Source organism: Gracilinanus agilis, unplaced genomic scaffold (assembly GCF_016433145.1).
Source record: "Gracilinanus agilis isolate LMUSP501 unplaced genomic scaffold, AgileGrace unplaced_scaffold36672, whole genome shotgun sequence".
NCBI lineage: Eukaryota > Metazoa > Chordata > Mammalia > Didelphimorphia > Didelphidae > Gracilinanus > Gracilinanus agilis.
The window spans coordinates 1-11,788 of record NW_025369881.1 but is presented as its reverse complement, the minus strand read 5'-3'; the positions used below and the strand labels follow the sequence as shown (position 1 = coordinate 11,788).

At 40.5% G+C, this 11,788-nt stretch overlaps 1 protein-coding gene across 1 annotated transcript; it reads left to right on the top strand.

Moving 5' to 3' along the window:
* The first annotated feature begins 197 nt into the window (after positions 1-197).
* Positions 198-968, top strand: LOC123254978 (E3 ubiquitin-protein ligase RNF170-like). The gene has a single exon (XM_044683857.1). The coding sequence runs from the start codon at positions 198-200 to the stop codon at positions 966-968; it is 771 nt and encodes a 256-aa protein (XP_044539792.1).
* The last annotated feature ends 10,820 nt before the right edge of the window (positions 969-11,788 follow it).

Sequence of the window (11,788 nt, the reverse complement as noted above, 5' to 3'; positions counted from 1 at the left end):
CCCCCGGCTCCTGAGAAGCCACCGAAGCCGGGCCACAGCGACCCCCGCTGGGCCCGGGCAGCAGTGATCAACAGTAAGTTGAGACCCCCCCCCCCAAACTGTCGGTCAAGCTTGGGGACCTTGGACAGCGACTCTCCACAGACTCGAGCCGGGGCCCAAGTGCGGACCACGTGGCCCTCCGCCGGGCCACCGCCGCTATGGCCAAGCAGCCCTCCAAGGTGCACGGTTTGCGAACCGAGGACTCTCTTATCGAAGGAGTCAGCGACCAGGTGCTCGTGGCCGTGCTGCTCGGTTTTGCTTTCTTGGCCGCTGTGGGCTATGCCCTTCTAAGAAATGCCCAGCAGCACATCCACCCCAACAACCGGGAGCTGGTCAGGGTACTGAGAGAACAACTCCACCGGGAACAGGATCCCCCGGCCCCTAGACCTCAGTTCTACACGGACCTGTCCTGCCCCATCTGTTTACATCATGCCTCTCTTCCTATTGAAACCAACTGTGGCCACCTCTTCTGCGGCAACTGCCTTATTGCTTACTGGCGTTACGGCTCGTGGCTTGGGATGGTCAGTTGTCCAATCTGCCGCCAAACAGTGACTTTGCTGTTTCCTGTGTTTGCTGAAGATGTTCACTCTGGGGATTCCAGGCGTTTGCACCAAGATATTCACGACTACAACCGAAGGTTCTCCGGCCAGCCCCGGTCTCTCATGGACAGACTTATGGATCTCCCCACTCTGCTAAGGCATGCATTCCGGGAACTGTTTTCGGTGGGTGGACTTTTCTGGATGTTTCGCATCAGGATCGTCCTGTGCTTAGTGGGAGCCTTTTTCTACCTGATATCACCTCTGGATCTGGTTCCGGAAGGCTTGTTTGGGATTCTGGGGTTTCTGGACGATTTCTTTGTCATCTTTCTCTTGCTTATTTACATCTCTATCATGTATAGGGAGGTAATAACGCAAAGGCTAAACAGATGAGAAAAGGTTGGAGAAGCTTGTTTGTTGTTGTCATGTGTGTCCTTAAAAAGAACCACTTGAATATCATTAACAGGTTCACAAAAAAAAAAATAATATTAGCTGGTATTTGTATAGATGTTGAATGTTTGCAAAGTGCTTTGTAAAATGTTATCTCATTTGATCCTCACCATAACCTTGGGAAACAGGTGCTATTGTTTTTGTCCCCATTTGGCAGATGAGAGAATTGAGGTAGGCAAAGGTGAAGTGACTAGCTTCATGTCACAGAGCTAGGAAGTATCTGAGCCCAGACTTCCTGACTCCAGGTCTGGTGCTCATCATATTATTATTAGTAGTAATAATAATAGCTATCTTGTTTTAAGGTTTGCAAAGTGCTTTATATATATATATATATACCTATATATCTTTTGACCCTCACAACAACCCTAGAAAGTCGGTGCTATCATAATTTCCATTTTGTAGGGAGCAAAAGTGAGAGAAAGGTTAAGTGACTTATCTAGGATTACAGAACTAGGAAGTTCTGCAGATGGTCTTAAAATCAGATTTTCCTGGCCAAAAGTTCAGAACTCTATCCACTATGCCACCCAACCTGATCAACATGCAGGAAAAACGGATGGGAACTATATTGAACACATTGAGGGTTCCAAAACTAATGTTAGATGATAACTACAGCCAGCTGTATTTGTTCACTGGTTACAGAAAAACTCTCAGCCTCCATGGTGAGTTTAAAGGGGGAAAGGATGCTTTGGTGGTATCTTGACTGTAACTATTGCCCCAAATTACTCCAATTAGCTAGATTGTCGGATTATAAGAGGTGGCAAGGGACCTGAGGGGTCATCTAGTCTAAATGACTCATTTGGCAGATGTGGAAACAGACCATGAGGGGAGACTTGTGCAAGGTCACACAGAGAGAAGTGGCAGAGCCTGGGCTCAAATCCAAATCCAAATCCAACATGATTTCACTGTAGAATTGTGTCATTTATCCACTATATAGATGTATTTATGTGTCTTCAATGGAAACCTCTGTGATGTGTAGATATTGTGTAAAATATTGTTATTAAAGTGAAATGCTGCATGAAATTTAATGAGTTCGTTTGTGGGTTTGTTTGTTTTGTTTTGTTGGTTTTTGGGGTTTTTTTTGTAATAAGTAAGTTCTGTGACCTGGAGCATTTTCCTTCTTCATTGCAGCTTAATTATTTTTTTTCTCATCAGTTGGAGCTAAAAGCAGCAGTTTCCACTTAGCACAGATTTCATCTGGTTTGTACTTTGGTTGACATAAAGGAATGTTTTACAATCTGAAATTTTAAAATCTAGCACAGTGGACGACAAGTATTACATATTCAACAAGTGCCTCTTGAATTGAAAAAGTATACATTTCTTCCTGACCAAAAGAGGTTTCACCTGTGTAAGAGCCTGGCAATGACAACCAAAATGACTCTATTTGAGATAAATTAGGAGCTAAGAAGTAAGTACCTCGTTGCCCTTAATGAATCTGAATCAACAGGCAGGGATGAACTATACCCTCAGGTCCTAAAAAACTGGCAATTATCACAGGTGATATCCGAAAGGTTACGGAAAATAAAAGAAGTACCCACAAAGTAATAAAAAGTCAAATATAATCCCACTTTTTTTTTTCAGAAAAGAAAAGACAACCAAATCTGCACATTAAATAGATCAATAAAGTTTTACTATGGTTCCTGGAGAAATACTAGACTATACCATTAAGGAGATGGTTAGTAAACATCTAGCAAGGGAAATGGTGATTACCAGATCAACCCAGACTAACTACTTGCATTTCCTTTGAAAAAAAGGGTTGCTAAGTTAAGTTAGTAGATGGGAAGAATGCTGTGACTACAGTTAACTAGATTGTGGGAAAAGTTATTTTTCCCCTAAGTTTTATTTCATTAAATAATTGAGACTATTTTTCCATCATTACATGATTCATGTTCTTTCCCTCCCCTCCTCCCACCCCCCTCCTGCAGCCAATGAGCAATTCCACTGGGTTTTGATCAAGACCTATTTTGTGGAAAAGTTTTGATAAAATCCTTCCTAACTATTCTTTCAGAGAAAATAGAGACAGATGGATTAGACAATAATATAAGAAGATAGATTTGAAACTGGTCAGATAGCCAGATGCAAAGTGTAGTTGATGTTTCGGTGTCAATATTAGCAGGTCTCCAGGGAAGGTACCTCGGGGATATCTCCTTCGTCCTGTGCTTTTTAATATTTTTATTAATGATTTGCATAAGAGCCAAGCTGCTCAAATTTTCAGACGAATCTCATCCAAAGCTGGAAGGGCTAGCTAATGCAGTGGACGAGAGAGCCAGGATCCAAAGCTGTCACTAGAGCTTTTGGGCTGAATCTAATAAGCTGAAGTTCAATAGAGATATATGTACAGCCTGCACTTAGGTATAATAAAATCAGAATCACAAGTGTAAGATGGGGGAGCCACGAATAACAGTTCTGAAAAAAGATCTAGGGATTTAGTCAGTGGACTACAGGTTCAAGAGGAGTGGGAAGAGAGAGCCAGAGAAGCTAACGTGGTCTTGGGCTACATTGGCAAAGGCACAGCTTCTGGAAATTGAGAGGTGTTAGTCCAACTGTACTCTGCCCTTGTCAGAGCTCATTTGGAGTATTGTGTCCAATTCTGGGCAGCACAATTTAAGGACTTTGATATGCTATCTAGTATCCAGAGGAACACCACCACCATGGGACAGGGTCCTGCATCCATAATAGATGAGGATAGGTTGAAGGAACTGGGCATATTTGGTCCAGAAAAGAAGTCTCAGGAGGGACATCATGAAAACTGTCTTCGAGTATATGAAAGACTGTCATGTGAGTGACAGATTATCCTTGTTTTAATTGGCCCCCAAAGACGGCACCAGGAGCAGCAGGTGGAAATTGCCAAAAGAAAAATTTAGATTTGATGTTTGAAATAACTTCCTAATAATTAGAGCTGTCCCCAAACTGAATGAGCTGCCCAGAGAGGTAGTGAGTTCTCTGTCCTTACAGGTTTTCAAGTAGAAAAAGGAAAACCACTTGTTGGATATGACACTGGGGATTCCTTTCATGTGTGGGTTGGGATAGATGGCTGCTTAGGGTCCTTTCGATTCTCAAACGATACAGTCTGTGACTTCATTTGATTTTAGTTCATAAATGACGCACGTCAAGATGCCATAGTATGATGTTATTCAGAGAAGCCAGTGATGATAGTGGATAAACACATCACTCAAAAGTGTTATCTTTGGTCCCAAAGTACCAAGGGGAAACAAACAGAAAAATACAGTTCTCTACCTTCAAATTCTTCTAATTCGGTTGGCAGGGGAGAAGGGGGGGGACACCAAATGGGTATGAACTCAAAAACGTCGATAACAATCCTATTGTTATTCCATATTAAGTAATTCTAAGTGACTGATGACTTTTGACGTCCCCTGTAGGAGAGCAAAAGAAAACTAGTGAAAAGTAAAGCCTGTCATTCCCCATTCCATTTTATAGAGAAGGATTTCAGGACTGGAGAGAGTATTAGTTGAGGGAGCCGACTGGAGTCCGTCTCTGTGGGAAGTCTTTTATTTCTATGGGATGGTTTGAATGAGTAATTCCCCAAGCAGAAAACGGATCAAATGACATCCTATACTATCCTTAAACTCTAAGTCCTTGACCCAATCTGTTATGTGGCTGAAATACTTTTCACAGAAGCCTTAGAGCTATAGGCATTAATCAGATAAGGAAAATGGCAGTTGTGCCAATATATTCTATACGTATGATTATCACATCATAAAGGGGTACTTATGGAAGCAAAAGTAAGGTAGATTGGATTACATCTTCAGTGGCTCTGGACTGCTCCGACTGTTCTAATTCAGGTACAAGCATGGACTTCATTTTAAGATTTTTGAAATTCCTCTCAATTTCCTAGTTAAGGTAAACCTTTATTGTATATTGTAATATTATGGTTTGGGTCAAGTCAGGGTTAAACTAAAACAGACTGAAATGAGAACATGCCAACATCTTGGAATTTTTTAGACCTGCTTATATATGTTGCATTCATCGAGAGGAGGAGTTCTTGAAGATTGGAGGGTTCGTGGACCCCTTTGGCAGTCTGGTGAGAAGACTTAGGACTCCTCAGAATACTGTTTTTAAATGCAAAAAATAAAATATGGAAGAATAAAAAAATCAATTATACTGAATAGAGCTTACAAAATTAAAAACAAAACAAAACAAAGTACAAATTCTGGAACCCTGGTTTAAGAACGGTTTATTTAAAGGAATTTCTTTTTTAAAAAATACCTTCTGTCATAGAATCGATATCCAAGGCAGAAGAGTGGTAAGGACTAGGCAAACAGGGTTAAAAGTGACTTGCCCCAGGCCTAGAGACGGGAGGTCCTAGGTTCAAATCCGGCCTCAGACACTTCCCAGCTGTGTGACCCTGGGCAAGTCACTTGACCCCCATTGCCTACCCTTATCACTCTTCCATCTATAAGTCAATACACAGAAGTTAAGGATTTAAAATAAAAAAAAATTTTTTTTAAAGTGACTTGCCCACGGCCACATGGCTAAGAAATATCTGAGGCCAGATTTGAATCCAGGTCCTCCTGACTTTAGGCCTGGCACTCAATTTACTGTGCTATCTAGCTGCCCCTTTAAAAGGATTTCTAATCTATTATATTTAGGCCTGAAACCAAATCAAGTATTTATCAACTTGTTTAATTCAGTATTTGAAATTGTAGTAATATGTTCTCTAGAAGGCAGTATGGTAGAATGGAAAGAGTACTGGCTCTTGAGTCAGAGGATCTAGATTAAAATCTCACCTCCAATGACCTTGCACAAATCACTTAACTTAATAAGAGATGACATTTATATAGACCCTACTATGTGCTTTTATTTTCCCCATTGTACAGATGAAGAAACTGAGGTAAACAAGTGTCCAAGGTCATATAAATAATGAATGACTGAGGCCATATTTGAATTCATGTATTCCTGATTCCAGGGAAGCTAGGTGATACAGAGGATGAAGCCCCTGGCCTGGAGTCAGGGAGACTCATCTTCCTGAGTTCAAATTTGACCTCAGATACTTCCTAGCTATGTGATCCTGGGCAAGTCACTTGAATTCCAGATGGGGTCACAAAAAGTTGGACACAAATGAAATAAGTGAATAACAACAAATTCCTGATTCCAGGTTTTAACCACTGTACCACCTAGCTACCTAACTTCTCTGGTCCTCAGTTACCTCATCTGTCAAATAAAGGGGTCGGGCAAGATGGCCTTTTTAAGTGTCTTTCCAGATTTCTGATTTATAACAAACACAAAGAAATCAAAGTGTGATTGAAACCTATCCTCTGTTAGCATTTTTAACAGTCACAGGAAGAGAGCAAACAACAAAACGGGCAACTAATTACATGGAAAGTGGGCAGAGTTTGGAAAGCTGCCCATTGGGCAGTAATCACAAAACCCCCACACACCAGCTTTTGTGTACTGGGTCTTCATTACTGGAACAAGAAAACAGAAGGAGTTTAATTTGATCAATTGGGATGAGGTGGTTACCTCCATCCACCATAAGAAAAGGTAGTTTGTTTTGAACTTTGAATTTCAATGTTTGTCAAGTAATGAGCTCCCTCCCATAGAGAGAAATAATAGAAACGAAGGAATTTCACCACAAAACAATAAAAAGTATCTGCCTTAAACCAAGAGCCAAAATACTATGCAGTAGCATTCCCACTAAAAAATGTCACAAAAGTGCCTGCTATAACTGTTTCTATTAATCATGGTATTGGAAATTATAGCAATTGCAAAAAAGGACAGGAAAAAGATAACTATCTGCCAAAGTATTAACAATGGAAACTAAAGGGTCAAAATATCATTATTACCAACTAGCATTTCTAGACAATCCAACTGTCAACATAAAATAAAGACAAAAATCAAGGAAGTTAGTCAAATACTAATCTATCCAAAGCAGGTATACTTTTATTTATTAGTTATCTTATAAAAAATAAATTTCATTTACAAGATCATTATCAGGGGCAGCTAGGTGACTCAGTGGATTGAGAGCCAGGGCCAGAAACAGGAGGTCCTAGGTTCAAATCTGGTCTCAGACACATCCTAGCTATGTGACCCTGGACAAGTCACTTCACCCCCATTGGAACTTCTGCCTTGGAACCAATATATAGTATTGATTCTAAGACACAAGGTGAGGGTTTAAAATAAACAAACAAATAAATAAATAAGTGAATAATAAAAAATAATTATCTTGAGAATTAACTGGCCAAGAAATTCATATAACTAAAGGACGACCTAAATAATTGTTTGAACATGCAGTACTTATGTTCATTTGGGCCATTTGAACTCAGCAAAAAATGCTATAAAATGCTATAAAATTTAATTTACATATTTAATACATTTTAAAAAAATCAAACCTATGATTTCATTTCTGAGTAGGAAGTCTGAAGAAGGCAGCTAGGTACCAAGTCAGCAATTTATAGTTTGAAAGCTTTCTAGGGCACTGGGAGGTTAGTGAAATGACTTGCCAGGATCATCTAGCCAGTATGTTATTATAGCAGTAGCAAAATTTGAATCAGTTGTTCTTGCCTCCAAAGTCAGTTCTCTCATCTACTAGAAGACACTCTCTCATATTTAACAAGTATGAAATAGAATGAATAACTTGATATCTAAAATATTTATGCCCCCTAAACATTTACAGAGGCATCTCCTAGTCTGAAGAGGATTATTAAACCGTAGGCTCACCAGGGTGAATCCCACAACCCCCTTTCCCTCTCCCTACCTAGTCAATCATATCCACTACCATCAGAGCCTTAAAAAAATGAGAAATAATTAACTAACATACGTCATGGCAAAAATCAAGCTCGACATTTATTTATACATTACATGAGTCCCCCAGACATTGGTCAATCCCTTTGTTAGTCCTCAGCAGGTGGGCTTCCAGAATTTTTGGACAAAGGTCTTGGGTGGATGTCCCCTCTTCCCTGAGCCTGCATCTGTTAACCATTATGAAAATGGAAAAGCTGTGAACAGCAGTAGCACCAACTCAACCATCTACCATGTATTGGATTACCTTTTGATTTTCTGTACTTTTCTATATTAATATAGAGAAATTTGGGGGTAGGAGTAGAATCAAGATGGCAGAGTAAAGGCAGCGATCCCAAAGTCCTCTCCAAAAAACATTAAAATATACCTCAAAACAAATTCTGAAGAGGCAAAACTATCAAAAGAATGGGGTGAAGAAATTTTCCAAATCAAGATAATTTAGAAGCTCTGTGCAAAAGGTCTATCTTTTTTTTAAAAACCCTTACTTTCCACTTTAGAATCGATACTATGTATTAGTTCCAAGGCAGAAGAGCAGTAAGGGCTAGGCAATGGGGGTTAGGTGACTTGCCCAGAGTCACACATCTGGGAAGTGTCTGAGGCCAGATTTGAACCTAGGACCTCCCATCCCTAGACCTGGCTCTCGATCCACTGAGCCATCCAGCTGACTCCCCACCCAGATGGGTTGTTCTTGTGAACTTAATCAGAAATTTTGAGTGATCCTCATCTAAAGTAACAGCAACACCAAGATGAATGAAACCAGGTCTTTGGCTATGTTAAAATTAAATTTAAAACTCCTGGTTCTTAGTTTCCATAGAGTTTATTAATATTTATTTTAAATAGAGAAAGCAAATAGGTAGAGATTAAAACCTATTTCTAATCTAATTCTGACCCCATGTCTCTCCACATTGCTATCTCTCCCAGCCATGGTCCTCCACTGCTGCCGCCCAAGGAAATAGAGAGTGAGCGCTTCCTGGCACCCTTCTTTTATTTGTTTCTTTTGGTTCGACCTGTAACCTTTAGTTCTGGGTCATGTCCCTAGGACTCTTCACCTGTGACCTCTCTTTGGAGTGTTCATGTGATGTCTACTCACACAGTGCAGGGATGCAGGTTGGACGACCATGGTGGGGTAGGGGTGGGAGTCCCTTTACACAATGCCCCCTGTGATTCTATTGGGAGACAAGCATACTGAAATCTCCCCAGTTGAGGTCTTTGGGAGATTAACAAGCCTAGTCTCCCCAATGAACCATCTCACATAACCAGCTTATACTTCTAAAGATTCTCTTATTAGAGGTGTCTAAAATATTGCACTTTACAAAGGGAGAATTACAACAATCTGGGGATAAGAGGGAAAGAAAAGAAATAAAACAAAAATGATTGATAGACGCATTGACAAAAAGCCAATTAGGGGGCACTTCCTGTTGGCATAAGAGTTTACATTCAGAATAAATGATATGTTCAATACCCTTCAGTTCAGTCCATTATATCCCAAAGTTCACTCTGGATCTTTTGATGTAGTGTGTGACTTCTGTAGGCATCTGCCTCCCCCCGGGGTCAACTGACCTGTGTCCCTGCTGTTGTGCCCTATGACTCTGGTGGGAAGGAGTTCCCTTTACACAGCTATATATCCCCTATTTACTTCCCCACTAGTTGACCCTTCTGTTAGCCTACCTGCCATCGTGCCAGTCTACCTGCTGCTAAGGTACTGAGAGAGACACAGAAGAAGACGTTCCCCATCAGATCCTGCCCTGGGATGATACAGAATCAGGACTTTGGAGAGGACAGCTTAAGATGAGATCTCCTTTTTCACAGACATCCTACTTAACAGCTCTTGGCCCTAATGAGTGTTTCAAAGCTAAATAACTAACCAAATTACTTTCTTTTTGAAGATTTAAATATTTTTTTTTTTAGAAAAATTTTCCATGGTTACATGATTCATGTTTTTACTTTCCCCTTCACCCCCCCCCCTCACACTCCCTACCACATCCAACGCACATTTCCACTGGTTTTAACATGTGTCATCAATCAAGACTTATTTATATATTATTGACAGTTGCATTGGCATGGTCCTTTCGAGTCTACATCCCCAATCATGTCCGTCTCAACCCATGTGTTCAAGCTAACCAAATTACTTTCTAAAATGGTTGTATTTTTGCTCCTCATACACTAGGGTGCCTGTCTTCCACACTCCCACCAATATTAACAATTCCCATCTTTTGTCATCTTTGTCAGTTTGCTGATGTGAGGTAAAACCTCATAGTTGCTTTAAATTTCCAATTCTCTTGTTATTCATGATTTAGAGCATCCTTTCATGTGGGTGTTAACAGGTTACAATTCTTCTTCTGAGAATTTTTTATTTAAAATCTTGGATTAGTGCTCTATCAGGAATGGCTTTTAGTGAGTGTGAGTATGTACTGCTTCTGTGTATCTTTTAGTTCTTTATATATATTAGATAAAACCTCTTTATCTTAGACATTTTTAAATGATTTTTTCCTATTCTATCCCTTTCTATTCTACCACTTCTAGTACATTAATTTTGCTTGTGCAGAAGCTTATTAGTTGATCTAGTCAAGATGATCTATTTTCTCTTTTATAATGGCCTCTATGTCTCCATGAGACAGGGCAGTTAGGTGGCACAGTGGGTACAGCACAGGGCTTGGAGTTGGGAGTACCTGGGTTCAAATCTGGCCTCAGACACTTAATAGCTCTTCTGCCTTAGAGTTGTTACTAAGACAGAAAGTATGGGTTAAAAAAAAAGGAATACATATCTTACGAATGATGATTTAATCATTTAAATCATTAGAGGCAGGGGCAGCTGGGTAGCTCAGTGGAGTGAGAGTCAGGCCTAGAGACAGGAGGTCCTAGGTTCAAACCCGGCCTCAGCCACTTCCCAGCTGTGTGACCCTGGGCAAGTCACTTGACCCCCATTGCCCACCCTTACCACTCTTCCACCTAGGAGCCAATACACAGAAGTTAAGGGTTTAAAAAAAAAACACTGAACCCCTTCAGGAAGGTATATAAAAAGTCTTTGCTAAGGTTTGGAGATGCTGAATAGTTTTTTCCTATACTTTGTTGGGCACTTCTTCCAGATACACATCTGCAGTGGACACAGGGGAGACATGTATGGAGTCAAGGGCCAGATGAAGACAGGAGATTCTAAACTCAGAGGTGAAAGGGACTTCAGAGGTTTCCTAGGCCATTTCATTTCAACGATGAAGAAACTGGCCTCAAGAGGTGAAAGGACTTACCTAGGGTCTCAGTGAGCTAAATTGCAGAGCTACGTTTTTGACATGGGAACCTCTGGCTCCCATTCTAAGCCTCTTCATTGCATCCACCACAAAGTCGCCCTCCCTAGAGGTCAATGAAAGGATTCACTGAAAAAATGAATGACTTTTCTTCATTTCCCTTGAAATTCCAGATTTCTTTTTTTCCCCAATGAAAAGTGTTCCTTTTTTCTCAATTTCCATAAAATATCCCTTTGAACTTTGAACAGGAAGTCTTCAATAAAAAAAATCATGAGTCTCCCAGAGCTGGGTAAGTCCTTTAGGATAAAAGTGAGATGTGGATCCTAGGCATAGAGGAGAAAGGGATCTCAGGCACTATTGAGACTGCCCCCCTTATTTAGCAGATTTACGAGAATCCAAGAAGGCCCAGACCTTCAACTGACAAGAAAATAAAGCAGTTAAGACATGTTTTTTCTCCTCTCTGTGCAATGCCCTTTAAGTACAGTGATTCCAAGGAGATAGTGTGATTTTACTTTGAAGTAAAGATTTTCCTCAACTACTTCTATCTGCACCTTACAAATAAAAAAGTTTCCTGTGTCACTTGACCTGGTTTAGGCATTCTTCAATTCTGCTCCCTTTAAAATGACACTTTCTTCCTGAGTCTAAGGGAGAAGGGAGTATCCCACCTTTCCCTGCGGTCCCAAGGATGCAGAGTAACTTTTACTCTACTGAAAAGCATTGTGCCAAGCCAATCAGGGAGCCAAGATCACTGTCAGTCAGCAACCA

Coding starts and splice junctions, on each gene's coding strand:
- LOC123254978 (XM_044683857.1), top strand. CDS start 198: ATGGCCAAGCAGCCCTCCAAGGTGCACGGTTTGCGAACCGAGGACTCT.